Raw genomic sequence first — 26,787 nt, forward strand, 5'->3', positions numbered from 1 at the left:
GTCCCTCAGTCGACAGTCCCACCCCCTGGGATGCTCGGCCTGCAGCCTCCCCAAGTCTGTCGGAAGTAGCCCCACCCCCCGATGCTCTGAACGCCACGCCATCACCGTCATCGCTTCCGGCCCCTCCCCTTGACCCCCAGCACCTACTCTCCCCGGAGACGGGCCGGGAGCCCATGCACGACAGCATGGCAGAGCACCTGTCCAGCCCTGGGAGGGCGGAGCAGGCCGCACCTGGGAGGAGGCAGACGGAGCACAGGGCCAGTGGGAGGGGTGAGCGGAAAGAGGGTGGCAGGTCCGCCCATCGGGGTGTCAGCGTGGGTGGACAGGGGACCCCCGAGAGCCCCGTGGGTTGGGATGAGCAGGTCCAGGAAAACTCCAAGCCCTACAGAGCCTCCCGGGGAAAATCCAAGGAGAGGAGAGGCGGTGAGAGCAGCGCCCCCCACAGGGAAAACAGGCATCTGCCACACTCCCTAAAGGCCACCGGGCTTGGAGACACACATTCCAACGTGAACGGTGGCACGCCAAGCAATGGAGGCAGCACAGACAGGCCAGCCCAGGAGAAATCCGGCCCCAGGGACCCAGAGAGAGTGTCCGTCGAGGCCCGTCCCTACCGGGGATCCAAGGGAAACAGCGGGGGCAGTGCCATGGCGGGCAGAAAGGCCACAGTGTCCCCCGGGCCCTGGAAAATCCCTGGGTCGGATAAGCTACCCAGTACACTACGATCTGGGACATCCACTGTGAGCAGATAACGCCATAAAGACTGCAGGCCAGGCCACACCAGGCAAGGCTTGGTCAGGCCTCCAACAGGCCCGCCAGCCGTCACCATCAGATGCAACACATGTTTTTAGAGAATCTTTTTTTTTTATTTATATGGTATTTTAAATTATTTTGAGATATTACACCCACCACCTTAAAAACTCAAGGCATCCATTAAAAAAAAAAAAAAAAAAACTAGAAAGAAAAAGAAAAAAAACTGAATGTGTAGCATGATGGGAAGACTCCTATAGTGCTGAATCCAAACAACTCAACTGGAGGTGGCATAGGGGCGGGACCTGCCTTTAAGAAGCTCCGCCCTTCTCTTCCGGCAGCTGGCTGTGAAGCCGGATCACATGTCGAGGAGCTGGCCACTGGCATTCAGCCAGTGCTGGTTATGGCTGGATGCTTCTTGATGGGGTTTGCCTGACATGACCTTTTGTGCCGTTGACAAGGCAATGAAACAAAAAGAAATGATGTGGAAAAAGAGGATTTTAATCGACAGAAAGCTGCCTTAAAACTATCCTGAGATAGAAAGAAAGATATATCTTTAATAATGATCATTTAGATGTATAGATATATAGGTATATTATATAAATATGTGAAAACATGTACATAAAATCATTTCGGAGTATATGTACACGGGCAAATATACTGAGATGCTATTCAAGCAGGGAGAGTCTGGTGACACAGTAGGGCACTCTGACTCCTCACTGACTCGTCTCACTGACTTGTCTCAGCACGGTGTCCTGAAGCGTGGGTTGACTCACAGAACCCAAAATGACCCGGAACGGTTTCCGGTTTCCGTGCCACAAGAGGTCTGGGCTCTGTTTACCGCAGAACACGAGCCAAGCCACTGTGGAGGGATTCACCTTACCTGGGGGGCAGGAGGCTTCCTCCTGGCATGCGGCAGGGGCAGAGTGCCTTAAGTGGAGAGACCAGGCCGAGTTGCTAGTTTGAATGTTCACCTGTTGGAGGCAGCAAAGTGACACAAACTGAGCTGTGTGCTGCTGTCACTCTGCTGCAGGAGAAAAAGGAGAAAGTGCAGCAGATCAGTAATGGGCATAAATGCCTGTTTCTTCCTTACGCAGCGTTATATCACGATTCGTCTCATCTGTATCGACAGCTCAGTCACCTCCATGAAGTCAGTTTGCACCAAAAAAAAAATTTATTTTCTTATCATTGTATTATGGAAAAATCATTGTTTATGCCAGATCTGCTTTATTTTTATGTACATTTATCTGCTATCTAGTAACAGAATGAACGAATGAATTTTGCTTAGTCTGTTTTTGTCATATGAAGGATAATTAGCTAACTGTAGCTGACATCAAAATGGAGTATGGTTACAGTGGTGCAGGTAAATTTTTGCAGGTCATACCTGTTCGAGGCTGAACAGAGCGCATAGATTTAATGTGTGGAACTAAGGGGCATAATAAGCAATCACGCAGCTGAAGGATGCAAAATGTAATCTGTAGCACCCCCTCATGGTCAGACGTGGTGGTGCAAAAGGATGCAGTACCGGTCGTTTTTATAAAAAGCGTTCAGGAAAAGGGCTGGTTATCTCTCTGCTTTCACTGTACGAGTGCTGTTTTGTCCGCAATACGGACATTACTTAATGGTGTCATCATCGTTGCAGACAAACTGTCTGAATTTGACCGTATTTGAGCATTTCTCTGACGTTATTTGAACATACTTGGCAATTAGTATGATAGGTTTCCCATAAAAAATAAGACATCTGCTTTTCAGCTACGTGAAGGTAATTTATGTTTTTGTGTCTTACAAAAAAATCCACAATATATAACCGTTTACAGGAAGCCAGTCGGCGGCCAAACAGGCGTTCGGAAAGTGCTGAGCGCCAAGCGAAAAGTTCGCCCAACGTTACATTTGCGTTAAAAGAAACGTTGCAAGAATGTTATTATTACCGTCGTTGGACTGAGGCCTCGCGATTGGCCAAACAGGATCAGCAGTCACATCTACAAGGCAATCAGAGTTGTACATGGGTGAAGTTCTCGGTCAGAGATGACGCAACTGCAAGGAGACATCTATATGATTGACTTAATTGTTTTTGAACCACTTATCGCGTTAAATTCAAGCATGAATATTTAAACATCGTACCCCAGAGGCATATATATTTAATGCTTCTGGGAACATTTTCCCTAAAAACAAAATTATTTCGCAATTAGTAACATTTACTTATTACCGGATGTTGTTGTAAAACTAGCTGTTACATCTTATTAACGACGGATGTAATTCTAATTTGCTGACAGCCACTGTATGGGAATGCAAGGAAAATTAAGGATGTTTATTTCCATGGTAACGTTTCAATTATTTTTAATTTTTGGAGTGACACAGAAAAGATGTGCAATTTGAGTGTGAACACGCTTAGCAGTAATCAGTAATATATTCTGTGTTCAGTTACAGAAAAAGCATGCCCCTTTAAGAATCATTCAGAATAGCTATAGATTCATTCCTGACAATACGATACAGACACCGTTGCTGGCTGCAATCCCTTAATCTGTTTGGAAGACCCTGAATTATAACAAAGCACAAATATCAGCAGAAGATTGACAAAAGCCAATGCCACCCAGAGGACGGGTGGCATGTCCGGGAAAGGCGCGCTGCCGTCCTGCAGTTCAGAGCGATGCTTGTGTAGTTCGGCAGACTCTCACCTGTATGCTCCGTGTCGACTGGTTCAGTTTTCTGTGAACTGTAATACGTTTTCTATAGAACGGCGATAATTAAAAGGTGAGTCTTTGAAGGGTGGCGCTTACGTGTGAACACCATTCCGATCAGTAAACTGTGTAGTGTTAGCTGTGTATTTACCTTTGTACAGCTGTATCTCTATAAATATGATTCATTGTATTAATAATAGTCACAAAGACTGTAAGTGAGCAACTATTTTTATGAAATGCAACACTATGGATATATTAACTTTTGCAGAAATCTTGTTTACTGTATGATATTCTAAAATATTGTCAAATAAAATCTTGACACAGTGTAAAGTATTGATTTTGCATATGGTGCTCATTTAATTCTGAGTTTTGGGTGGGTGAATTGGGGTTATATACTTTCAAAGTACCGTGTCTAACCTGTTTAATAAAGTTGCATAACTATATATAAAAAAGCCAAAGTGTACTCTTAGAACAAAAGGGTAAAAGTTTGTACCTTTGCATGTCACTGGGGCTGTACCCTTGTAATTGCATCTTTCAAGGTACAGAAATGGACTCTGAGGAACATCCTAAAGGCATAATCAGCATTAATATACCATCAATGGTACAGAAATATCTAGAGATGGGCGATCCACGTTTTTTCAGTTCCGATCCGATTCCGATACACAACTGCCGATACCGATACAGATTCCGATACAAGAGCTCTTTTTACTTTGTTATACTTTACATATTATTTTTTTTAAGCTAGTAAATACAGATGGAAAAAATGTATGACAAAAAATATTTAATTAGGCTACTACAAACATACATAACGTACTGTTCCACCTCATTTGTTTTAAGCGTTTTTGAGGCATTTGCAGTTCAATATGAATATCTTCAAAGCAAATATACACAAGTGGCGAATGCTTAAAATTTTATGTAAAAATGTAATTTTTTTGCAGGCTTTGCTTCCTAGTCTCAGTGATATAAAAGTTATATATGCCAAATTTCAAGAAGATTGGATAATATTTAGAGGTTGCACACTTTGATCAGTTTTGTAAAAGTAGTAAAAAAATACGATTTTTCATTGTTAATTACTTTTATTGGGAAAACTAGAAATCACAAACTTAAAATAATATTACAACTAGACACTAAGATTAATATATAGTATGACAGGCAAAACGTGTTATATTAATCAACTTTGAACAATGCAATCCCTTCTTTTGTTCGCTTGGTAACGACTTTTTTGTGATGCTCGACTACCATCAACAAGAATTGTTTTTGTTGTTCGTCCCTGACCGATTCCTTAAACTTTTTTATCTGAGCAATTCCTCTTTCTGCGGTATCATTGACCACCTTAAGAGCGTTCACATGGCTTCTTAGAGAATCACTGCAGTATTCTGTCACGTCGTGGATCCCAAACGATTCAAAGAACGTCTTTGTTTTATTAGTAACGAAATGGCTCAGGTCTTTTCCTTCAAAAACTAGGTTTTTACCCTCTAATCGTTTCATTTCCTTTTTCTTTGCAGGTTTGGTTTCTAATTTTTTTTTGTCATATTTTCCTTTTCAGCCTGAGTAATACGTTCATCCAAAAAAGCCAATCCTACGTTTGTTTCTGACAGATACCAAAGGTGTCTCTTAGCAACTGTGAGAGCACTTTTTTGAGGTCTGCATCTGGGTAAGTGCTCAGAAGCTGTAGCATATCCAAATCATTCTTTGGAGCCCATCGACTTACAATTGCCTCGTGGCAAAAGCGAACATATACTGTATGAGGCTGACAAAATGTGCAACCTATTTCATTCCTTTCAATTCTCGTTGAGGAATATTCAACTGTTTAGTGAAGAGGACAATTTTAAGTGCATATATTGCCTTTGCCATCCACCTTGCTTGATGCAGAGCCCCTGGGATCCTGAAACTGAAGTCGTTTTTAGACCATCCTCCTAGGTACAGGAGTGAGAGTTGTAATAACTCTTTGTAGTCTTGGATGACTTCTGTCTTTTAGGACATTTTGGATGTAGTTAACCATCTGCACTCGTTGTTCTTCTAGAAAGCCTTGAACGAGACATTCTTCATCCAGCATTGTCGTATATGACTTCTTATCAAGTGAAGCCCACAGACTTTGGAACTTCCAAAAAATCTGGATGTCAGGACCACTTGATGGTATGCCACAACACTCCTCAAACAGTATTAAACAATATTAGTTCATGGGTGTGATGACGGCAAGCCAACCACAACAATGTTTGTCCGAATTCCCTTTCAATTCTGGTACATGCCCCTTGGATCAGTCCTGTATTAGATGCTGTAGTATCAAAAGATATACTGATGATATTGTCACGTAGCCCAAATCGGTCCACTTCCCGAATAACTTCTTCAGCCATCTGCTCACCAGTGCCTTTCAGGGCAACAGGTACTGTAGGCCAAGCAAATGCTCAAAATCTTTGCCAGTCACTAGAACTGCAACTCTATCTTCCAAAGTTTTGACACTACCATGGGCAACTGAGGGTAACAGTTTACTATCCCAATGCAAGACCAAATGAGGAAGATTTTCAAAGAGTGTCTTTTCTTTGCCATTTTACTTCTATTGATCGCCCGAGCTCAGTAAACGGTAGATGGAGATACGGAAATCTTTGAAACATCGTGGCCAACACTCTTTGCAGTTGCTGTAAATGAAGTACTTGCTTGTCAAATAGAGAGCTGTTCTCGATCCCAAGTAGACATGAGTGTCTGATCAAGAGGTTTTAATCTAGGACTTGAACGTATTTTTTCGTTGCTGGAGGCAAAAACTCAGCCTCTTCGTCACTAGGTGCTGATGATGATGGAGATTAATCTTCCAGTATAACTGTCTTATTGATTTCAGCAATAGCTTTGTAATGTTTATTCTTATATGAATCTTTTTTTTCTTCTTTTGTACACTTAGTTCTTATTTTCGAGGCGAAAACCTTGTCTACTCCACTCATTGACGAACTCATACGATCTTCTCTATGTGACCTAAGAAATTCTTTATCTTCTTGTGATACGCTAGTCATGTCCATCACATTTTGCCGGGAAATGTCAAATAACTCGACGAGATCACCTTTCCAAATCTGCCGTTTCACATTTGCTTTATCCGTGTTTCTCGATTTCTCTTTACCCAGATTTTGGTATTCTTTGTACAGCTTCTGTATACCAGCACGGATATTCTCCTCCGTCTTAACAGGGATATTTGCTTTCCTCCACACTTCCTGTAGTTTAGTACTGGTAGATTTAGCAGCATTCGAAAGTGTTTCTTTCATTTCCTTGTGATGGTAAATAAAAACTTAAAGTACTTGTTCCTTTGAAGGGAGCCGAGCTCCTAAAAACTCACCACTAGGCACCTTTTCTAGCAGCCAAATTCCTCTTTTGGTTTGTGTGTACGGAACATTTCATAGTTAAAGGAAAATTGGGTGACATGCATACACCAGGGATGGGGAACCAGATCCATGGAGAGCCGGTGCGGGTTTTTGGGATGACCTCTCAATCGGCCAATCACAGTGGGTCCCCAAGACTGGAGTTGAGAACCGGTGCTTTATTATTGGCTGATTCAAAGATCCAAAATCCCATATCCACACCGGCTCTCAGTGGATCAGGCCCCCACCCCTGGCATAGTCACAATTACACACACATGCAGACATGCACACTATTATTCAGTTATTAAAACTGGTGCACTGTTGCATATTTGTTCTTTATGAATCTTTGATTTTAGTTGTGATTAACATACATTATGCACATTTGCATACATACCCACAAATTTTGCTGAACAAAAAAAAAAATAAGAAGAAGGAGAACTTTGAATCACTTGAAATTTTTTTACATCATTTATAATGATGCATTTAACCTGGGGCTGTGTTACAACTATCACTGACTGGGGTAAATTGTAACATTTCACTCCATGTGTTTGAGGCTAAACCATTCATTGTCTGTTTCTGATACAGAGATAAAACCCATGCTGATGAATAGAAGCAATATGCAGGTAGTTTGTATCAAATTTTAAATATGATTGCATAAAAGAGCTCAGAGGTATAGGCAAAAATGTAAAAAATGTTACACCCATCCCTGGTCTCCGCTATGTATTTAGACATATAAATAATATTGGCTGATTAATAACTAGTTACTATATTATTTAAATAGTCAAGATGTTAATTTCCGATTGCAGGATACTGAACAGTGGATCTTCATACTTCTTTTACGTTCAGACCATGCATGCTAACATGTCCTGTCTGCACACCAGAAGAGGAGAGCATGCTAGTTCACGCAAACCATCGGAAGGACATCCTAGATTATACACTAGACCATATTTTTTCCATAATGTGATCATTGTCATCAGCCAGTGCTACAAGAAGAAAAAATAGCTCTGCTGCTTTAATACTCCGGTACAGGCGGGGGCGCACATGCATTTTGATCCGAGTCGTTTTCACCGATTTAAGGTGGAATTGTTTTGTTACCCGGATACAAAACAGTGAAAGTCTCTGCACCCATTCAATATTGCATCCGCTCTATATGGCACCCATTCATCCCTGGTTATTATTACAGTCATAATGTCAGTTATGCGGTTCCAGTGCAGCGTGTATTTGATCACTTATAAGTGAATGTAGATCATAGTAATGGACAACAGGCAGCGGGATCTTCCGTCTTGGATGTTGGGCGGCAAAGACGGACAGCCCCAGCAAGAAAATCCCATCGAGACCAGTCATGTCCCAAGGAAGATTAAGAGAAAAAAGTTGGAAAGGTACGTTTTGTGGGGATCGGGGGATTTTTTTTTGCCAGGCTAGTCCAAGCTGTCATATTATCCGAGAATGCATTTTTTGGTTACACTGATGTCTGTTTGTAAGAAGTTTAACGAACGTGTGATAACTAGTTAAATATTCTGCTTCCGTTTTTATTTAGTTTCTGTTTTGTCCAGCCGCATACTAAATTTGCTCCCAATGTTTTTTATATGAAATATCTTAAATACGGGAGCTGGGCGTTAATCGCAATTTATTGTTGTTTAACTAGAAGGAGATATTTTCACAAAAGATAAACGTTTACTAACATTTCTAATGAGTGTGAATCCTGAACAATATGAATACGGTTTTGTGAAATGTATACATCCATGTTCTTAAACACGTGAGCAATGCTGTGTTAAAATTGTCACAGTCTGGTATTATCTTACATCCCCCCACCTTTTCATCATGTTGAAATAATGATTTGTAACAGGACGGTCCCGTTCTTATAACCAGAGCCCTTAGGATAAAAATAAACACTAATTTAAAAAGTGGCAGAATCACAGAAAGAAAGGTCTAGTCCTTTGTTGAAGTGTGCAGTCATCTTTTCCACACCTCGCACACATTAAGTAGCTACTTCCAGTTTTGTGGAGGCCGATTTGGGTTTTCATTATAATTTTCATTATTATGGCTGGCTTGTGAAAGCAAGTCTGCTGTGAGCCTCTCAGTAGATTTTAAATACAGAAATGGTTAGATCATTGGCTGTCCTGGTGCTTCCAGAAAGGCTGTGTACGGCATGAATGAGGCTGAGCTCGTGGACACAGCGCTCAGCTTCCTCGAAGAAGAAAATCTCCAGGGTTTCAGGGCTCAGGAGCCTACAGGGCAGGTAGGCCAGACTGAGCTAAGTCTGATTTGGTTAGCAGGGGAAGTTACAAGTAAATATTGTGGTGCATCATTATTGTTTCTGTGCATTCAGTCTGTTTAATGACCTTCTGCTCTGCTAGTGTGTGATCTTTAAGGAAACCCTTAATTTGTGTGGTTTTCTTCTCAGAAGGGAAGCGGAAGGACAGCTGGGAGTCGCATGAAGAGGGATAAGCAGGACCGTGCGGATGCTTTGCCCAAGGAGGTGGCTGGTGACGCCAAATCTGAAGAAGACGAAAGAACCTACGTCTCTGAGAGTGACCCAGAAGTGGTCGCCGAGGAGGAGACTGTCCCATATGGAGAGGCCGCGAATTGGGGCCAAGCAGCAGGGCAAGGTGTCCAGCTGCAGGCCACGCATGACACTGCAGAGGCGGACTCGGCTTCCAGGGATGAGGAGGCCCTCCAGCTCGTGAGAGAAATATTCTTCACGTGACCTGGCATGGGACTACAGTTCAGTGCAGCTTTTTTAAGTTAAGGGGAACCTTACAGCCAGGGATTGAATGTTTGGTGAATTTGGGAAGCATAGTGCATCCTGGGATAGTCTCCAGGCTCTCTGTGACCTTGTGTTGGACAAGATGTTCACACAAGGTGGATGGATATATACTGTATGCAGGTACATGACAGAATGGATTCTAGATGGACCTTCTTTCTGAGCTGATGGATGAGAACAGTACCAAACTCATTCTGATAGGCGGGTGGACTTGGTCCATTAAAGAAATGTAATTATTAAGAGAAACACTTTAAGGATCCTTTCACGTGTTGGAAGTTAGGTGGGGTTGGGTGCATTATCGGATTATTGCTTTGTCTTAGGCCGTAGGCTATAAGATACTGAAGCATTATGAGACTGTTGTTCTGTCTTAGGCAAGAAGATACTGGTGCATTATGGGCTTGTGTTTCTGTCTAAGACCATAGGCCAGGGGATACTGTTTGTTCTTATGGACTTGTGGAAGGAAGCCTGCCAGATGGAACACTCTAAAACATGCTGAAGTTAGAGCGCACTGTCATAGGAAGAGTCTGGAGGCTGATCAATCCCTGATTTGCTTTCTGTGTCAGTATGACTTGTCCCTGCTGTGTTTACAAACAAAGTATGGATTATTATAATCCCACACTTCTCCCTGAAAACATTTCAGTTAGGTTTAAATAATTTTTTGATAACATGTGTTTACTATTAGATTATCTAATAAAAAAATCTGTTTACAGACATCAGTTTTAATGTCTGTCTTTATAGTTGTCAATCAGAACGGGACTTGTCTATCAAACAGACATTAATCAGCACGATGTTTCCTTTTTACATTCACTATGTGATTTTTTAAAACTTATTTTTAAATTAATCTTACAAGAAATACAGAGATTAGTTTGTAGAAAATGTCTCCCGAAGGTGGACTGTTAGGATCGCTGTTTCAAAACAGACCAGGTTTTAAAAGTTACAGAACCTAATATGCAACTGTCTTATTATTTTATACAGTTTTTCGAAGCTTATAATTTATTCTACGTGATGTGAGAGGAATAATGGTCAAAAAATTATGTCATTGTTCTTTTGCAGGTGATAAATAGAAAAGTTCAATGAAATGAAGGATATTTTTTTTTTTCGTTTTGAGAGATGGATTATGGGGATTTTTGTACATTCATTTCCACTGTCATCAGCAGGGGGCGCCCGTTGGATTCAGAAAGATCAGTTTATGGAGGAACTGAACTAAATTGCCTCTGTGTATTGCAGAACTGGATATCAAGATTGGCACAATTCTCCAGAGCAAATAATTGAATTCTGTTTTATTCCATGTACACTGATGGATGTATAACTCAGCTTTGTCTCCGTTCCACTAGTGTCCCTTAGAGACTGACTTTCATGGCCTGATACAGAGATTATTGCTCTGGGTGCAAGGCAGGGGACACACTGGATGGCACTGTACACCCCAAGTTCACAAAACATACAATCCCTGCCTGTAAGCTTACCCTTAACTTAACTAAAAGTGCTGACCAGGGCTGAAGCAAGCACTGGACAGGGATGAACCTTCTGGTGTCTTCAGTGACATTAAGGTTTACCAACTTTAAATTATTTTGATGGAACCTGAACCAGGGTTTGCTCAGGTCTTCAATTTCCATGACTTTTATATGCCTTGACCTTTGGCTGACTGATGATGGTTAGAGTTTCATACACATTGACAAGTGCCGTGTGACTGTAAAAGGTTATTGTGTCCAAAATAGAGTGAGGAAACAGAATTTAACGAGTGCTCAATGACAGCAGGTGGTTTGTGTAGAATATGGGTAGATGATTGAAATCCCAGGAGAGCAACCTGTGTTATCACCCTCTGCTGGCATGGCACCCATAAACAGCTTAATTTTTGGACATTTACATGTTTAATTCTGAGTGCCATCCTGTCCAAAATCAGGTTGATCAGTGTTTGATGAAGTTTTGTCTTTTCTTAGTCACCGGGGGATACGGCACAGAGCAGGACCCAGTAATTTCATTGAGGGTGCTCTGCAATTGTGTTTTTTTTTCTTTTGGGAGGGTGACAGTCACGGCACTCATTAATGTGACATGCTTAAATGCAGAGGCTCCTAAAGGACCAGCCACGCTGTTTAATGACAAAACAAATGGTCTCTTGTGACTCCTCAGGGCCGAAGGGAGCATATTCACACATGCAGCCGCTTTCCATAGATAAAAATCTGGTCCATTTCCTATTGTTCTTCAGCTTCCTCTTTTATGAACAGGAACTTCAGGGTCTGGCTCAAACTATTATCACACTGTTATTATTATTGGCAGGTTAAGAATTTTTGCTGAATATGGCAGCTGTGTATTTTGCTAGTTCTTATGCATGAAACTGGATAAATGCAGGGGTGTGTATATAAATTGCAAATTAAAGTGACAGGTGGAGTGAGAATGTTTGAATCATAAAACAGCATTAAAAGCCATTTCTAGAGTTTATTCTTGGGGCAACTGATGTAAGCGAATGAGAGGGATGTTTACATTGGTCCAAAGTGGACGGTGCTGCCCAGTGGGCAAACCTGGACTGACACACCATGGGGATTAGCCTGTCCTTTCAGGTGGGTCATAATACGTCATATATCTGTCTGCCTCTCACTTTCTGTCTCTGCAGGAGACTGAATCCCCAGTCAGTCAGTCAGACAAATCAATGTAAAACGAGCAATGTATATTGTGAGCGTTTAATCCAATAATTACAGACAAATGGAGATGTCGAAGGGGTGAGGCGTGCTGTGAAAAAACCTGCTCACTTCACGGCAATGTGTCATCGGGTTTGGAGCCTTTGAATTAGGACCGACGCGGCCAACCCGCTGGTTTGTGCCGCTGTTTCATTAGAAGACCCTCTCATCGACGGTTTCGGCCGCTTGCTCCTGCTCTGACACGGTTGCCAGGAGACGTGGAATTGCGTCTTCGTCGGTGGTTCCCTACTTCCTCCTCAGCGAGCCATTAACTATCTCCGCAGATCCTGTTTTGCTGTCCCGCCTGTCCCACGGCGAAATAACAATCTCAAATCTACATACGCTAACCCACAATAGCAGGATTCTGAGATAAACACCTGTGCTCCGGCATCGAATTACATCTTTGGAACTCTGAGCTTCATTGTGGCCAAGGCACCACAATTGACTGGCATTAAAAATAAATATTCTTCCAGAAATTAGTTGCCTTTTCAGATGCCATTATGAGTTTTTGGCTACAGTTAGTTAAATCCCATAATACAGCAAAGGCCCTGGATATCAGTGAAGTAATGTAGGTCACCTTCTACACGGTCTGCTGTGATGAAATTTAAAAAAGTAAATTAAAAAAATCTGATGCAGTGATGAAAGCTGGGAATGTTTCTGGGAAAAGCTGAATGGTAAGGGAGTGGTGTAGCACGGTGATTGATTCATGGGACCCTTTCAAGCCCTTCCTCTTTTTGTGTTAACATAAAAAGCTATTGAAATTTGCAGAATGGGATGGTACTGAAGGGCTGAAGCGTTAGCAGAGGCCTCCTGCCAAGCAGTGACAAAAAACACGAGGCCCACATGAAGCCATCCTCGTAAAGTGTTCATTCCTGCCACGGTCACTGAGAGTGCGGACGTTGTCAAGGCATGCCGTCTGAGGGACGCCGCGTGTGAGCGTGGCTTAGTGGCCGGTTCGAGAAGCTGCAGACTCTCAGCATGTGTTACTGCAATGTTGTTCAGCTGGTTCCAGTTTCATGCAGTATTTACCATGTTTTGGATAAAAATGTGTTTATATTCAAAATAATATCAGCCTTCTTTTGACATGGGTGAAAAATAAGCTAGTGGCTGGAAAACTGGTAGCGCAACCAGTTTTTCCATATCTACCATGACTTTTGCATTGACCATGTAGTCACGTAAAGAGCACCTAACGTTAATGCCTGCTTTGAAACGTGGAAGGGAGTTATCTCTCCAGAATAACAGGAGTTGTTGTGCAAGGTGTTGGTTTTACAGGCATCGTGGTTTCAGATCCCAGGGTGGGGCAATATTTAGGGAGTAACAGCAAGGGAGTTGCTGCAGAACAACTACACTCATCTGCTCTTAAATATTCTGCTGTCCCAGCATGTGCATGCATGGCTAATTACAGGAGGGTAGGCAACATAATGCTCGTTTCATGTAAATGAAAATGCAGTTATATTTCATTACCACAAGGCACCATACAACTGAAAGATGAGGAGGGAAAACGCTGCTCATGAAGCCTTTTTCTTGCAATGGCTTTAAACGCCCTGACAAACGCCCCAATCAAGTTAGAAGTTCAGAAAATGTACTTGATATTATTGATTTTAACACACGCATATAATACATTGCACGAATAAGACGCTTAGTGATGCGGAGCAGGGCGCGTCTCGCAGGAGGGACGCTGGGTCGCCGCCCTGCTCCATCGCATGCTTCCTTTTCCTGCCGCATTGGCTGACAGGGCCCGATGTGGGGCGACTGGGCTTGACTCGGGACCCTGGGTGCAGACGACACCAGAGCTCTCATCGACGCAACGAAACGGGGGGAGAGAAAGAAGAAAAGAGGGAGGGAGGAGAATTGGAGGAAAAAAAAACGCGGCGATCTACATCCACACTGACACACGTTTTCATTCCTTCCATTCTGACGCTGACGGCGGGGAAGGAGGAGGGCGAGGGGGGGAAGAAACCCACATTTCAGGATCGGGATCCCAGCCGTGATATCGGTGAGCGCCGCGCTGGTAATTGGGGTGAATCATTAAACGGCGGCGCATCCATCGGCGCCGATCTGTACCGCCTGTAAGACTCGTGTAAGATACCGGATCGCAGATGAGCATAAAGCGAAAGTCGTGTCTATAGCGAGGCGTTTCGCGGTTTTTTCCCCCTCCGGAGCCGGTGAGGAGCCAGCCGGCCGCCCAGCCCCGATCGCTGCCCCCTCCGGTAAGTCCGCTTCTGGTAACGTCGGCGGATTTCCTCGGAGGGAGGCGGCCCTTGTGCCAGTTGTATAATGGCATTTGTCTTTTTCGCGATCGGAAACGGCCGGGCTGATCGTGCAGTGTGCCGGCGTATGAGGTGAGGAGTGACGGAAATGCCGGCGGACGCGTGCGGTAGGTGGAGCGGGGTTCCGACCGACAGCCGCCGCGCTGCTGCTCCCGCTCCCACGTTAGAGCTCACACTTACTGCCTTATTTGTACAATTAGGCGTGAAATTTTGCTTATTTTTTATCTCACCACTTAAATTTTGTGAGAACCGCGTGGGCTCCTCACATCGCAGCAGAAGGCTGTATTTCGGTAAATGCGTGATCATTTATTTTTTTCCGGTGCCTCAAAGTAGAGAGACTGGGGGCTCCGGGAAGCGGCGCTGCTTATCACGGTTTTGTAGGTGAGGATGCGGGGCAGGAGCGGAGCTGCTGACGGTCTTTTGGGGTTACTTCATCCCGGAGACTGGCGCCGTTTTGCCGTGTTTTTCCGCACTGGCGTTTGCGCCACCTCTCCGCTTATGCCTCGTACGCGTCCTCTGCCCTGTATTTAACTGGAAAATAATACGGTACATTATGCGTCTATGAGGTTGTGTCTTGAAATGCACCAGGAGCGCTTCGGTCCGTCAGTTATGGGTGGGACTCCCCTGTCTAATGGCCTGATCAATCAGTTTTGCCTAAGTGTGCCGGTGTTCTGGCGAATTCAGCTACCTATCGAGATGTGCTATCGAGCCTTTCTGCGCATGTGCAGTTACACCGTCTTGGGGTTAGGGTTAGGGTTAGGTTTTAGGGGTTATGGTATGGGTTTTAGGGTTTTTGGGGGGGGCTAGGGTTAGGGCTATCGATTAGCACTACTGTAGCCTAACTCGACAAAGTAGCTCAGCTCCCCAGAACACCGGCTCGATTTAGTTTCCCTCGGTTAATCTGCGAGGCTGGGGGGCGATCACCAGGGCTGACGGGCTCTGAGATGGCAGTCTGCTGGGTCCGAGGTAAAGAGAAACCACTTAAGCTTATGAATCCAGGTCGTGGGACGTGAAGGAAGCTTCCTTCGATCACTTTGCGACCAGGCCCGACGATTTGAGATGGATATGCGATTTTCTCATTTGATTATGGCTCTCCTAGTGTTACGGCTATCAACATCCAGCACTTCACTGTGGTCAAGGGATTATAAGCGGACTTGGGTTTCTGTAATTCTCTGAAGAGGTTGCTGTTTGGCCTGTAAATGCAGGCGCTTTGGATTGGTGGGTGTGGTCAGAAAAGAATATCTGGACAAGATGTCCAGTGTTGGAAATGCTGAATTCCTGGTGACCTCAGCTGTCACCCTGCCTGCCTCTAGGTAGGGCTGCTTGCAGGGTTTGGATGTAACAGGGATGTAACAGGGAATTTGTTAAGCCAAATGAAGGGAGTCTTGAGTTCTTGAATCTGAACATTTTTACAGGCCTTCGAGTCTTCCAGCACATTCTGCCAGAAAGGCTATTTGTTGTAGCATGCCTAGATGTTATCTTTACAATCCGAAATCTCTCAGCCTTATTTGGGGATGAAAGGCGGCTTTCTTACTGTAGTTTCTTGGTGGAGTGGACACCTGTATGCACGATGGCCTACACTGGGGACATGCCGCAACTTTTGTACGCAAGTCCTGCACATTTTAAAGAGTTCGCAATAAATGCCACTTGTCGGAGGTTGAAGAGGACAGAAATGAAGAAGCCTTCCAGCAGTGTCTAAATCTGGATGTAGCAAATAGCCATAATTATCAAGAGGCGGCTTATATTTAGTTATTCAAATGATAATGGGAAGTGAATGTCTTGCATTGAAGTATTTTTAGTCTCTTTGTACTTGTTGGTTTCCTGATACTGTACTTCCGTTCCAGTGATTCAACATTTCCACTGAGCATCCACTTTTTAATAAAAAAAAAAAAAAATCACCACAGTGTGTATTGATGAGCATGCACTGATTACAGGACATTTCCACACCCCCTCAAGGGGGGAACCTGACTGCGGCCATGTGGTACCTCAGCACAGTATGGACCAGTGTGAGCTTTTTTTTTTTTTTTTTTCCCCCTTTTTTTTTTTTCTTCCCTTCCCCCATTGGTGGGAGTGCCAGTCCTGCCACCAATCCTCAGGTCCTTCCCTGTAAGTTGGAGGATCTCCTTATAGGGCTGGATGTACATTAACATCATATCCAGGATGAAGCAATTGCAGGTTAGGGCCCTGCCCAACAGAGTAGAATCACTCTGAGTATTCATGGGATTTGAACTAGCAACCTTCTGATTACTGGCACAGAGCTTTAACCTCTGAGCCACCACTCCACCCAGTCATCAGTGTATGCTCCTTATCTACCAAGTGTTTGTTGAATATTCAAGTCACGTGATTACTCTCCTACAGATGTAAAGTCATCTTGTTAGGTTTACATATTTCCTAACCATTATCCTATTCAGGGTTATTTCTGTAATTTTTGTTTTTTTTGTTTTGATACTTATCCCCCTCCAGTGACTGGCTGTCCTCTATTAAGACTGTTTTCAAGGTTGGACCTTGTGCCTCCTCTCCTGGCACCTTGTTTTGAAACTAGGTCAGTAGTGAGAATCTGTTCGAAGGAATGTACGCACACTGATGTGTACGCTTTGGATTGGAGCTTAAATGACATTGAGGGAGGGACATCAGTTTGCCGTGGCTCTTTGATTGGCTGGTGGTAGGTGTCAGCGTGAATATGTATTTTGCCTTTGGGCCCTTTCTCCCTGCTCCTCAGCCCTGGGGGCGTCAGGCTGGCCTGTTCTGTGACTGGTAAGAAGCAGGGACTGCCAGGTCATGAGGTCTGGAAATGATGCAAGAGCAGAGGGAAACCCCTTGGAAGGTTGGGGGTTCCCCATTGGAAACCGGCTGAAGGGTTTCACATTAGGTTACGATATTACCTTTTTTCCCCTTTCAGATTGACTCCACCCTTTTGTTGCTTGATACGTGAACTCAAGAAGTGGTTAGGATAAGTTTTCCTTTGGAAGAAAGCATACTAGCCAATTTATAGCTATTCTCTAGTTTCCTCCTAACAGGTTGCAACATGTCAGTCTCTTGCAATCCTGGTAAACAGGAAACTGGAAGAGGGTGGGGGGCAGAAAATGAAGGTGTGGAGTGTGTAGTCAGCGAGTAAAAGCAGAGAGCTGTGCTGTGTGGTGCAGTCCAGCAGCAGTGGTGTAGGTCCGTCCTCAGTGCTTCACACTAGGCTTAGTCACTGTCTGTTAGAAGCCCATTAGCGTTAAAGTGCTGAGATATGTTACTATCCTGAAGAACTGTCTGCATCTTAGGATACTTCTCCCCCCAGCCCCATTGGGAATAGTTTTGGAGAAATATCTTGCTTTGGTTCCCAGGCTATAAAATAATTGCTTTAACATTTTTAGACTTCAGATTAGAATTGTACATGGTGCAGGTTAAGATTTTATTTCTACCTCTTAAAAAATGTTACTGATGGCAGCTGGCTATTGAATACAGGAGAGTGAGTAAAATAACTGCCCATTACTGTGTTTATGTATTTTAACGGGTAATTGGATGACTTCTTGCAATTTTGTTTTGGTTTACTAGGTTTTGTTAAATGATGACATACAGAAACCCTGTCAGATAATCCTGTGCTTGATCGAATTTTTGTTTTTGTCCTTTTCTGCACTTACTCTTCTTTGAAATCCTCCTTGTGTGGTCGTCGTCTCAGCATTATTACACATGGTATCTGGGTGTGCGGCAGCTTTGGGTCTCTGGGGTTGCCAGGTTGTGCTGTGAGATACTGTCCCCTTTGGCCTTATCTCTACGCTGCCCAGTGTGAAAGTCACCCTGCCTTTGGGTCTCCCTGCAGATCCAGTGTGCTTGAGTCACAGCCAGGGCAGCTTGCAGGCACTGCATACAGAAAATGCGTGGCAACAGAGGGAGGCCGGGGGGGGGTGAGAGGGATGAGGCGAAGAGAAGAGTGGAGGCGACCAGCAGGGCTGTGAATCAGACCTCTGGTGATGGCCTGTGTTGAACAGTGTCATACCCACCCAATAAAGGGATTTTGTGGTGACCTCTCAATCAGCCAATCACAGTGGATCCCCAGGACTGGAGTTGAGAACCACTGCTTTCTTATTTGCTGATTGTGAGGTCATCCCAAAAACCCACACCTGGATCAGGTTCCCCACCCCTGCATTAAATGCACCACACTGATGGGTGGCTGTCCCCCATTTTAGTCTCTTAGGCTGGGGGTGTCTGATGGGCATCTTGAAAAGTCCCTCGAGTTTGGAAGACTGGGCTTGACTGGCAGGTTGCAGGCCAAATAGGCCCTTGATCCGGAAACTCTGCATCAGTAGCTTAATCTGAGTAATTCTTTCCACATCTTAAACGGCATTTGATAATACTGGGACATGGTTCACTTCTGCCTCTTTTGTCCCAGGAACAGGTGAGTTGATTCCTGCAGTGTGTGCTGCAGAGTATTCTGAGAAGGTAGGCCGTGTTCAGTGTTGGGTCATGGCAGAGCTGAAGATGCATTTCTCCTGTTGGTTTGAGTAGGCCTGTGAGACAGGCTGTGGGTGTGCTCACCTGCGTTCATAAGCCTTCGTTGTAACATACCACATGATCTCCAGGTGGCAACAATTATCTAATGCAATCCTCTGCCAAAGGTCTGAGGCCAATACCCTAATCTCCATTCAGGTACCATCCCAGTTCATGATGTCCTGCACTTGAACTTGAACCCCTCACTCTAGTTCTTCTTCATTTTGGCCCATCTTCAGCTCGTCTCCTGCGGCGATGGCGTCACATGTGATGTGCCTTTGTTCCAGAGTCGCCTCCCGTAATCTTCCACCGCTGCAGCCAAAAAAGAGGAAGGAGGTCAATTTTATCTGGCTTTCCTGTTGAAATTTTTGTTGCATAAGGCATTTGGGGAAGTTGGACTTCCTTTGCAGGTTTACGTGTGGAAACGGATGTGCAGGTGCTAAGGACACCCCGCCATTCACGATTATAAGTGCGGTACAGATGGGGGGGTAAAGACACATCTCACTTCTGTTTTTAATACAAAGTAAAATGCTTATGAGATTGAATAGATGATTGTGTGTCAAGAGGAACGATGGCAACGATCAGGACCGGGACTTGCCATCCTCTTGTTTGGGTTCATGTAACTGGGCACGTTGTGCTGCCGGCCTCATTGGGATTAACTCCTGCTTTCGCCTTGTTGAAAGCACAGTGTCTCCAGACCATAAAGCAGGGGTTCCCAACTCCAGTCCTGGGGGGCCGGAGCCCTGTGTAGCTTAGTTTTTTCTCGGTTCCACCATAAATGATTCCGCTCACGAGCTGTATGGTAATTAGCACAAGGAGTTGAATCAGGTGTGTTAAATGAGGGGAAACCCAAAAATGTGCAGGGCTCCGGCCCCCCAGGACTGGAGTTGGGCACCCCTGCCATAAAGTATGACAGGTTCAGCAGAACTTAAATTTTCTTTGCTGGACTTCTTTCAGAGGGGTAACACAGCTCCTACTGATCCCTTTAAAAACTTTAATATTCAAAGTCGCTTGATAACCATGTTGACACTAGATAATTGTTATTCAGGTAAAACTCCTGCTAACCTTGAAGTAGCATTTTCATCAACCCAGAGAGCATTCCTTTATCTGGTTGGCATGTGTCCACTTCTGAGAAATAATTCAGAAGCCTGTTTGGCTGTGGTCCATGACGACCAAATGGGGACAAATTAGAATGCACTGGTGGTAATGGGGAAATGGATTGTGATCTCAGATGGCTGATCTGAAATACAAAAACGGAGCAAAAATTGTGAATCCACTCTCTCTGGATGTAACTGCCTCATTTCATAGTTATTTAACGACTCCTTTGGACTTTAATTCCAAGTGGTGGGAGTGTGTGTGCTTGGGTGGGGGGGGGGCTTGTTTAGCTCATGCACATCTGGGTGTTTTACTGGAGCAATTCAGCTTTATAGTCCTTCATTTTAATGTGCAGTGACTGAACCCGTTTCTTGGCCTGTGAGGTTGGGTGGGAGCAATGTGTTGAATTTTTTTTGTTTGTTTCCCTCCCTCCCGTGTTCCTGCCTGTCTGCTCCACGCAATGAACTATTACTCAACCTGTCCTGTACGGCGTGTACACTCCTGAAAATGGCTCGTCACGGGTGCCTTTTGCATTGGTCTCCTCCACTGAGCCCAGGTGCCATGACATAGAGAAGCACGCACCGTCTTGTCCCCTGTCCGTCAGTGGCGCCGCCGCCTCCGCCGACTTCTGCTGCCTCCGCCGTGTGGAACGTGAAGAGCACCGGTGGCTTGGACGGCGCCTTTTTTGCGAGACGCGCGTTTGCTCAGGTGTAACCCTGCGTGCAGAAGGTAAAGGATCTCCTGGTTGATGGTGTGTAGACCTTCGCTTTGTAAAAAACCTAATCAGATGATCTTTATTAGTGAATGATAACGATACAAGGCAGGGATCCAGTTTTTTTCCCCCCCCCACAAAATGCCCACAGACCAGATGATGCCAACGAATTAACCGTTAGACTGCAAGGCTGAATCCTTTTTTTGAAACCCCTAAACTAGAAAACGTGAGTAATTGCAGGTGGGAGGTAGCCCAGTGCATGCAGTTAAAGTATCAAGCATGATGCTGACTTCTACTTGTATTGCACCAGTTCAGTTCCAATAATGAGGTTGCTTGCCCATCCCATACATCAGTCATAACTCAAAAATGCAGAGTTACTTTAAAGGGTCTGGCCCATGATTGGTGCCTTGGTGTTGTGGGCGGCCTGTGGAATCCCATGCTGGATCTGGGCCTAGAAGGCCCGCTTTGTGAACATGGGTGCCCCCTTGCGGAATTGCATGGTCCTTGACACTGGCGTCGTTGGACTTTTGGCTCTGTGTCCATTGGGTTCTCACAGTTTAATCTTCACTTGTTTGACTTGTTTGGGCGGAGGGTCACTGGTCAAGTTGCGCCCCTATAATGCCCACCAGTAGTTCCAGCATCTTATCTCCAAAGATTATTGTTTGAGCCAGTGCAGGAAGTGGATCCTGATCCTCGTTTAGCGCGTCTCCTGAGCCCTCCCTGCCACTTTCTCCTCTGTTCTTAATTCACTGGCTTGCTGGATTTCCTCTTGTTTTGATTTTGCTCATTTTTAAATAAGTGAAACTGCTTCCTGTTCAGTATTTAACTGGAATCTGGCTGGCTTGTCCCTTGTTCCTTGTCAGCAGCCATACCACCTGCATTTCAGACTAGCTAATCCATCTGAAGCTAAGCAAGTTTGGGCCTGACCAGTACTTTGTTGGGAGATCAACTAGGAAAGCTGGGTTGCTGCTGGGAGAGGTGTTGGTGTGGCCTGCAGGTTAACCCATCCTGTGGTCAGTGTGGATCCCAGTGCAGTGACTGGGACACTGTGCTGTAGAAATGGTGCCGTATTTCAGATGAGATGTAAAACTAAGGTCCTGACTTTCTGAGATCATAAAAAATCCCTGGGCATCTTTCGGAAGAGTAGGGGTGGTACCCCGATGCCCTGGGTAAATCTGCCCTCTGAGGCCCTATCAAATCTGGTCTAATCATCCCCTATATATAACTGGTGAATTCTCTCCTGCCCCTTCACCACCTTAGCTACTGTATGGTGAGCATACTGGTGCAGAATGGCTGCCACTGCATCATCCAGGTGGTGGTTGAAGAGGCTCCCCTCTCTGTAAAGCACTTCGAGTTTCTCAAAAAGCGCTATATAAATGTAACTTTCAACTGTCGTTGTTGATGGCTCACCAAATGGGATTTGACAGTGTTGAACTTGTTACCCTTGACCTGTTTGTTTACTATGGTTTTGTTTTGGTTTCCAAACCAGAGTCTGACTCCAGTTACTTATGACTCTGGGCCTTTAGAATTTAAGAAATGTCCCCTCCGATAGTCATCTCCGAATCTTCATGGTGTCTACGCGTGATGTTACTTTGACCTCAGGCTGAACTGAGCCGTCTCTTCACCTTGGAGACAAGGGTGGGTGTCCTTCTTCCTGCTGCACTGATGTCTGATGGGCAATCCTGAAGAAGAGCCAGATGAATTGTGGGTGCCAGCTGGGCATTTTGATAGGGATTTGCCTTTTCCTGCCTAAGGGGCCAAGAGAATCGGCATGGAAGCAGCCCCACCTTCTCCTGAGGCTGATGTGTTTACTTACTGTCCATATTTTGAAGGAACCTCATAAGATTCTTTGGTCAGTTGAAACGCTTAATACTGCATGCATGTGCTTACTGCAGTAGTATGTTACTGACTCTGGTCTGCCCCCCCCGCCCCAGCACTGGAGACAAACTGCCATCCTGTGTCAACATCTAGCCTCAGCGTGAACTGGGATTTGTTCCCATGTTTCCCCAACCTCTAGTTTCCATGTGGTAACGTTTCATGATCTGAGCACGCTCTGTCCTTGCTCGCTACGTAAATGTTTGATAATGTGGCATCACGTCGGTCATTCCAGACTGTGGCCTGTGACACCACAGGGCATGAGGCCTTGGGAATTAAAAATTGAAGCCCACTCAGACATTGCAGGTATTTTTACAGTGTCGTTTCCCTAAAATGAGGTCGGCAATCCGATCCTCTCTTTCCACTTTAGCTTGATTAGCCAACGGCAAGATGCTTCTGTGGTTCCGGGCACATGGTGGAGTGAGGGGGCTTTTCCGGTGGGGGGTGTACGTGTGTCATTGACTCTGACCGATGCACTAGAGAGTGCCCAGTTCCACCTGCGCGGGTTATGACCGGGGCTTGTCCGCGGCTGTCTGACGTCACCACTCTGAGTTGGGCAGGCTGCGCGCTCAGCCTTGAAGGCTGATTGTTTTCCAATTATCTGAGTCGGGTGTGTGTTCGTGCGTCATCCATCTTCCCTGGGCTGACGCGAAGCGATAGGCGTGGGGAGCGATGGAGGCTGCGACCCACCAAAGGGGATCGTCAGACCCGTCGTGACGCTCAAGTTTACGGCTGGCTGATGGAGTGAAGCCTGATCCGTCCACAGGTAGCTGAGCCCAGGGCCAGGACATCTGATCGGGCCAGGAAATCAACCCTGTGCCCTGCCTGTCCCTCATTCAGTTACCGACGATGTGATTACAGACTCCGTCATGAATTTAAAGTAGCCGCTCTGTGAAGGAAAATAAGTGCTTAGGGAACCAAGCTGTTGCCCTTCTGGGCTACATATAGCTGTCAAATTGGCTCCAACCTCAGTCAAAATGGGAGTATTTAAAAGAATGGCAAATAATAGTGATTTTACCATGCTAATTTAATTTTACTAGCAGTTGGCAAATCATGTTATTTTACTTCTGGGTATCACAGCGGCATGGTTTTAGTGTTTCAATAACCTCTTGTAGCACTTGAATGGGGATGATGTTTATATTCTGGGTTTGATTTGTTGACTGCAGTATGACCTACATAGCGACTGAGTTGGGTTTGGAGGGAACTAGATGTTGTTCTGCTGAAGGTGTGGTGTAAGCTCCTCTGTGCTGTTCTGTGCTGTAAGCTCCTCCTTGGCTGACATGGTCCTTTTGTAAGGGCGTTTTTCGTGCTGAGTGTGGCCGAAGGTCAGTGATGCAGAGGAGAGACATTGAGGTACTGAAGGGTGCAACGGAAGACTGTCCAAGGCCTCAAGTTGTGGGGGAAGGGAGTCGGGGGGAGGGGTGCACAAATTTTGCAATTTTAAAGGTTTTTTTTTTTGTATGTGTGTGTTAAGTGGTCAAAAAGGTGCTTGGTAGGTTTTCCACATACAAAATATTTTCAGTCATGCTACTTGAACTACTGGCTGGATAAAAAAATTGTTAGCATTCTCCTAAACTTGAAATCAAGGCAAACCATGCTTTCCCTTACTGTTGCTGACGGGGGTGGGGGGATTTGTCAAGAAAATAACAGCAATGTGAGGGTTTCCCATCCTTAAGCAACTTTATCTGAAGCTTCTCCAAAGAGCATGTGAGCTGCAGGAGAGCGGCCAGCGTATGCTACTCTAGCTCATCTCCATTCTTCCACACACAGTCCATCTAGAGGGGGTTCTGACCCAGGAGCCTGAAGCCTGACTCTTGGAAGAAAGAAAGAATCGTTTACCTTGACCTAGAAGTGCTTGTGTCGTCTGGATTTTTTCCTTTCTGGGCAGCGATCGGTCACCCACTCTACTGCTAAATGAAGGCCAGAGTGACTCTGCCCTCCTGCTGGCTGCAGCCTGGCACTGTATCCTCCTGGATATCTGCTCTGGCAGATATTTTAGTCCTGTAATCAGTCGCATCGCAGGCTCATCCATCTCCTGGCACAGGGTGATGCTCCTTAAAGTACGGTGGAGGTGCCTCTAAGGATTTAAAGGAAAATCATATGTAAGAGGCTTGGTTGTGAGTTAAAATAATGTTATTCACCACTGTATGGGTGATTTTCTGTTTGTGTGTGTGTGTTTGGCTGGCAATGGGAAGGTTGTTAGGATGGTTTAGTGAACAGCTCGGTGCTACACTACCTTGGAGGTCATCGGACTTTGAGGGGAGCAGTGTCTACGAGGGTCAACAGAAGCATAAGGCTGAGCTGAATAGGAAGTCGTAAACCGCTCCAGGGAAGTGTATTTATATGCGGTTGTCCTGGTGATGTGTCGGGGGGGGGGGGAAGGCTGGCATTAGCATTGGCTGCGTCATGCCCTGTGGCATCTGTACTCTGTGCTGACTGGTGATCTCCCCTTCTGTATGATGCTCTGCCAGGACTATTGCCCTTCTTGGGCTCATGGAGGATTCTGGTTAATAATAGCACTGTTGAGGGAGCAGGTCCAACCATCTGGGGAGCCCTTTTTAAATTAAAAACTAGAAAGCCGTCATGCTTGTGTGGTAATTTATTACCACCCGATGCTGGTCTGGGGTGGTAAACAGGCGAGTCAGAGCCTACTTGAGGGTCTACAGGAGGCCCCCCTTGCAGTGTTTTGAAGCAGGGAACAAATGAATGTTATTGGGCAAGTGGTGTGAGTTGTGGAAGGTGTCTGAAGAAGGTGATTTCCCAGTGTCAGATCTTGGGTTATAGACGCATGGGTCATATATATTTTGAGAAAGTCTTGTGGTTCGGGGGAACATGGGAGTTTCCCCAAGATGCTGTACCACCCACTTGATACTTAGTCATCACATGCTTTTCTGTGGAATTTGATGCTGATGACCATACACCCCAACCCCCCGCAGCAGAGGTTATACTTGGTTACTCAACCCCTAAATATCCTCAGGGACTCATTTTGAAAATTCCTATTGACCTTTCAGGTGAGTTCTGTTGAGTATGCTCAGAATGCAGAGTGATACTCTTGCTTTTCATTTGAGCTTTTAATCGTGATTCCCATATGGCCTGGATTGCTACCTGAGCCTGGCAGATGCTGATTCAATAAGATTCATTTGAACGCTAAATAAGCGCACACAATCATCAATGTCATTTGAGGACGGGTTGATTCAATTAAGGTTCTTAAAAAAAAATATATATATAACTCCTTCCATTCCATTCTCTGATGGATTATTCGGGGTCAGTTTGCGGGGGCAGCAATCTAAGCAGGGATGACCTGGCCTCCCTCTCACCAGCCAGCTCCTCCGGGGGAATACCAAGGCGTTCCCAGGCCATTGGCCAACTCATTTTCTGAAATGCATCAGAACTTCAAAGCCTTGTAAGATAGCTCCTGTCTTTGATGACTGACACCGGATGGCATTTGCCGGAGTCTGATGCAGGGAAGCAGTGGCAATGACGTTGCTCCTAGTCTTGGTGGGTTTATTCCTTATCAGTGGCCCTGCCTGTTATGGGATACCAAGGCCGGGGGCCCTTATTTCTTGAGCAGCCGGGATGTCTGACGTTCACCTTGACGCTGTCTACAGCTTATGTTCAGATGGCAACAGATAATGAGCAGATGCAAAAGGACGGTGGATAAGTCACCATATCACTTCAGAAACGTCATGCTGATGCACGGTAGCGATGAACCACAGCTTTATAGTCCACTTGCCAGTGAAAGGTTAACGCGAGTTCAGTCAGCTGATAAGCTTCCGGAAAGGAGGGAGACGCCACTCGCTGTCCACGACAAGGTGAGCGGGCTCTTTGCTGGCATTCCTCAGAGTTGGTCGCCCAGATGGCCAGCTGTGTAAACACATGCTGCCAGCCGTGCAGCAGCGGGACGAAGACTCCGTCTCTCGACTTGTTTACTGCTATGCTGAAGGAACAGAATAGATGGTGAAAGAGTGGCTGATAATTCTCAAAGCTTGGCAGGCAGCCTTAGTTCAGATAGGAGTTTAAGAGGACTGGTTAGTGGCTTTTTCAGGTCTGAGTTGGAGTCCTGCAGCATGTGGGCTATGAGTTGCCACTGTGCCTTGCACAAACTGCCCTGAGTCTTTTTGAGTCATCAGTACCCAAAGAGCTGCAGGAACACCCTT

General features: G+C 45.2%; 3 protein-coding genes across 22 annotated transcripts in view; all 3 read left to right on the top strand.

The window, feature by feature from the left end:
- The window catches only part of LOC111843415 (membrane-associated guanylate kinase, WW and PDZ domain-containing protein 2-like), a 140,027-nt gene extending 136,269 nt beyond the window's left edge, over positions 1-3,758 (top strand). For 14 of the 15 annotated variants that reach the window (XM_072710171.1, XM_072710158.1, XM_072710159.1 and 11 more), the window contains one exon: positions 10-3,758. In XM_072710171.1, coding sequence (XP_072566272.1) covers positions 10-749 — 740 coding nt within the window. In that variant the 3' untranslated portion in view covers positions 750-3,758. The remainder of the gene's footprint in view (positions 1-9) is intronic. The other variant, XM_072710173.1, reaches the window with a different exon arrangement.
- Positions 3,759-7,856: 4,098 nt separating this feature from the next.
- LOC111843380 (uncharacterized) lies at positions 7,857-10,243 on the top strand. 2 transcript variants are annotated; one of them, XM_023810915.2, is made up of 3 exons: positions 7,857-8,145; positions 8,900-9,005; positions 9,171-10,243. In XM_023810915.2, the coding sequence occupies exons 1-3, from the start codon at positions 8,021-8,023 to the stop codon at positions 9,471-9,473; spliced, it is 534 nt and encodes a 177-aa protein (XP_023666683.1). In that variant the 5' UTR covers positions 7,857-8,020; the 3' UTR covers positions 9,474-10,243. The 2 variants fall into 2 exon arrangements, with proteins under 2 accessions (XP_023666683.1, XP_023666684.1); XM_023810916.2 differs by having other exon boundaries at positions 9,174-10,243.
- A 3,588-nt stretch (positions 10,244-13,831) lies between these two features.
- Positions 13,832-26,787, top strand: part of LOC111843395 (fatty acyl-CoA reductase 1-like) — a 43,883-nt gene continuing 30,927 nt past the window's right edge. The window contains exon 1 of one of the 5 annotated variants that reach the window (XM_023810946.2): positions 13,832-14,198. Coding sequence is in view for 1 of the 5 variants with exons in the window: in XM_023810945.2 (XP_023666713.1) it covers positions 14,561-14,579 (19 nt within the window). In the remaining 4 variants the exon portion in view is untranslated. The other 4 variants (XM_023810947.2, XM_023810948.2, XM_023810945.2 and 1 more) reach the window with 4 other exon arrangements.

Source organism: Paramormyrops kingsleyae, chromosome 3, assembly GCF_048594095.1.
Source record: "Paramormyrops kingsleyae isolate MSU_618 chromosome 3, PKINGS_0.4, whole genome shotgun sequence".
In the NCBI taxonomy this organism is placed as follows: domain Eukaryota; kingdom Metazoa; phylum Chordata; class Actinopteri; order Osteoglossiformes; family Mormyridae; genus Paramormyrops; species Paramormyrops kingsleyae.

Bases quoted from the DNA above. Each gene is read 5' to 3' on its own strand.
- LOC111843380 (XM_023810915.2), top strand. From the start codon at position 8,021: ATGGACAACAGGCAGCGGGATCTTCCGTCTTGGATGTTGGGCGGCAAA. The intron at 8,146-8,899 runs GTACGTTTTGTG...TGGTGCTTCCAG, and splicing joins AAGAGAAAAAAGTTGGAAAG to AAAGGCTGTGTACGGCATGA. The intron at 9,006-9,170 runs GTAGGCCAGACT...TTTTCTTCTCAG, and splicing joins CTCAGGAGCCTACAGGGCAG to AAGGGAAGCGGAAGGACAGC.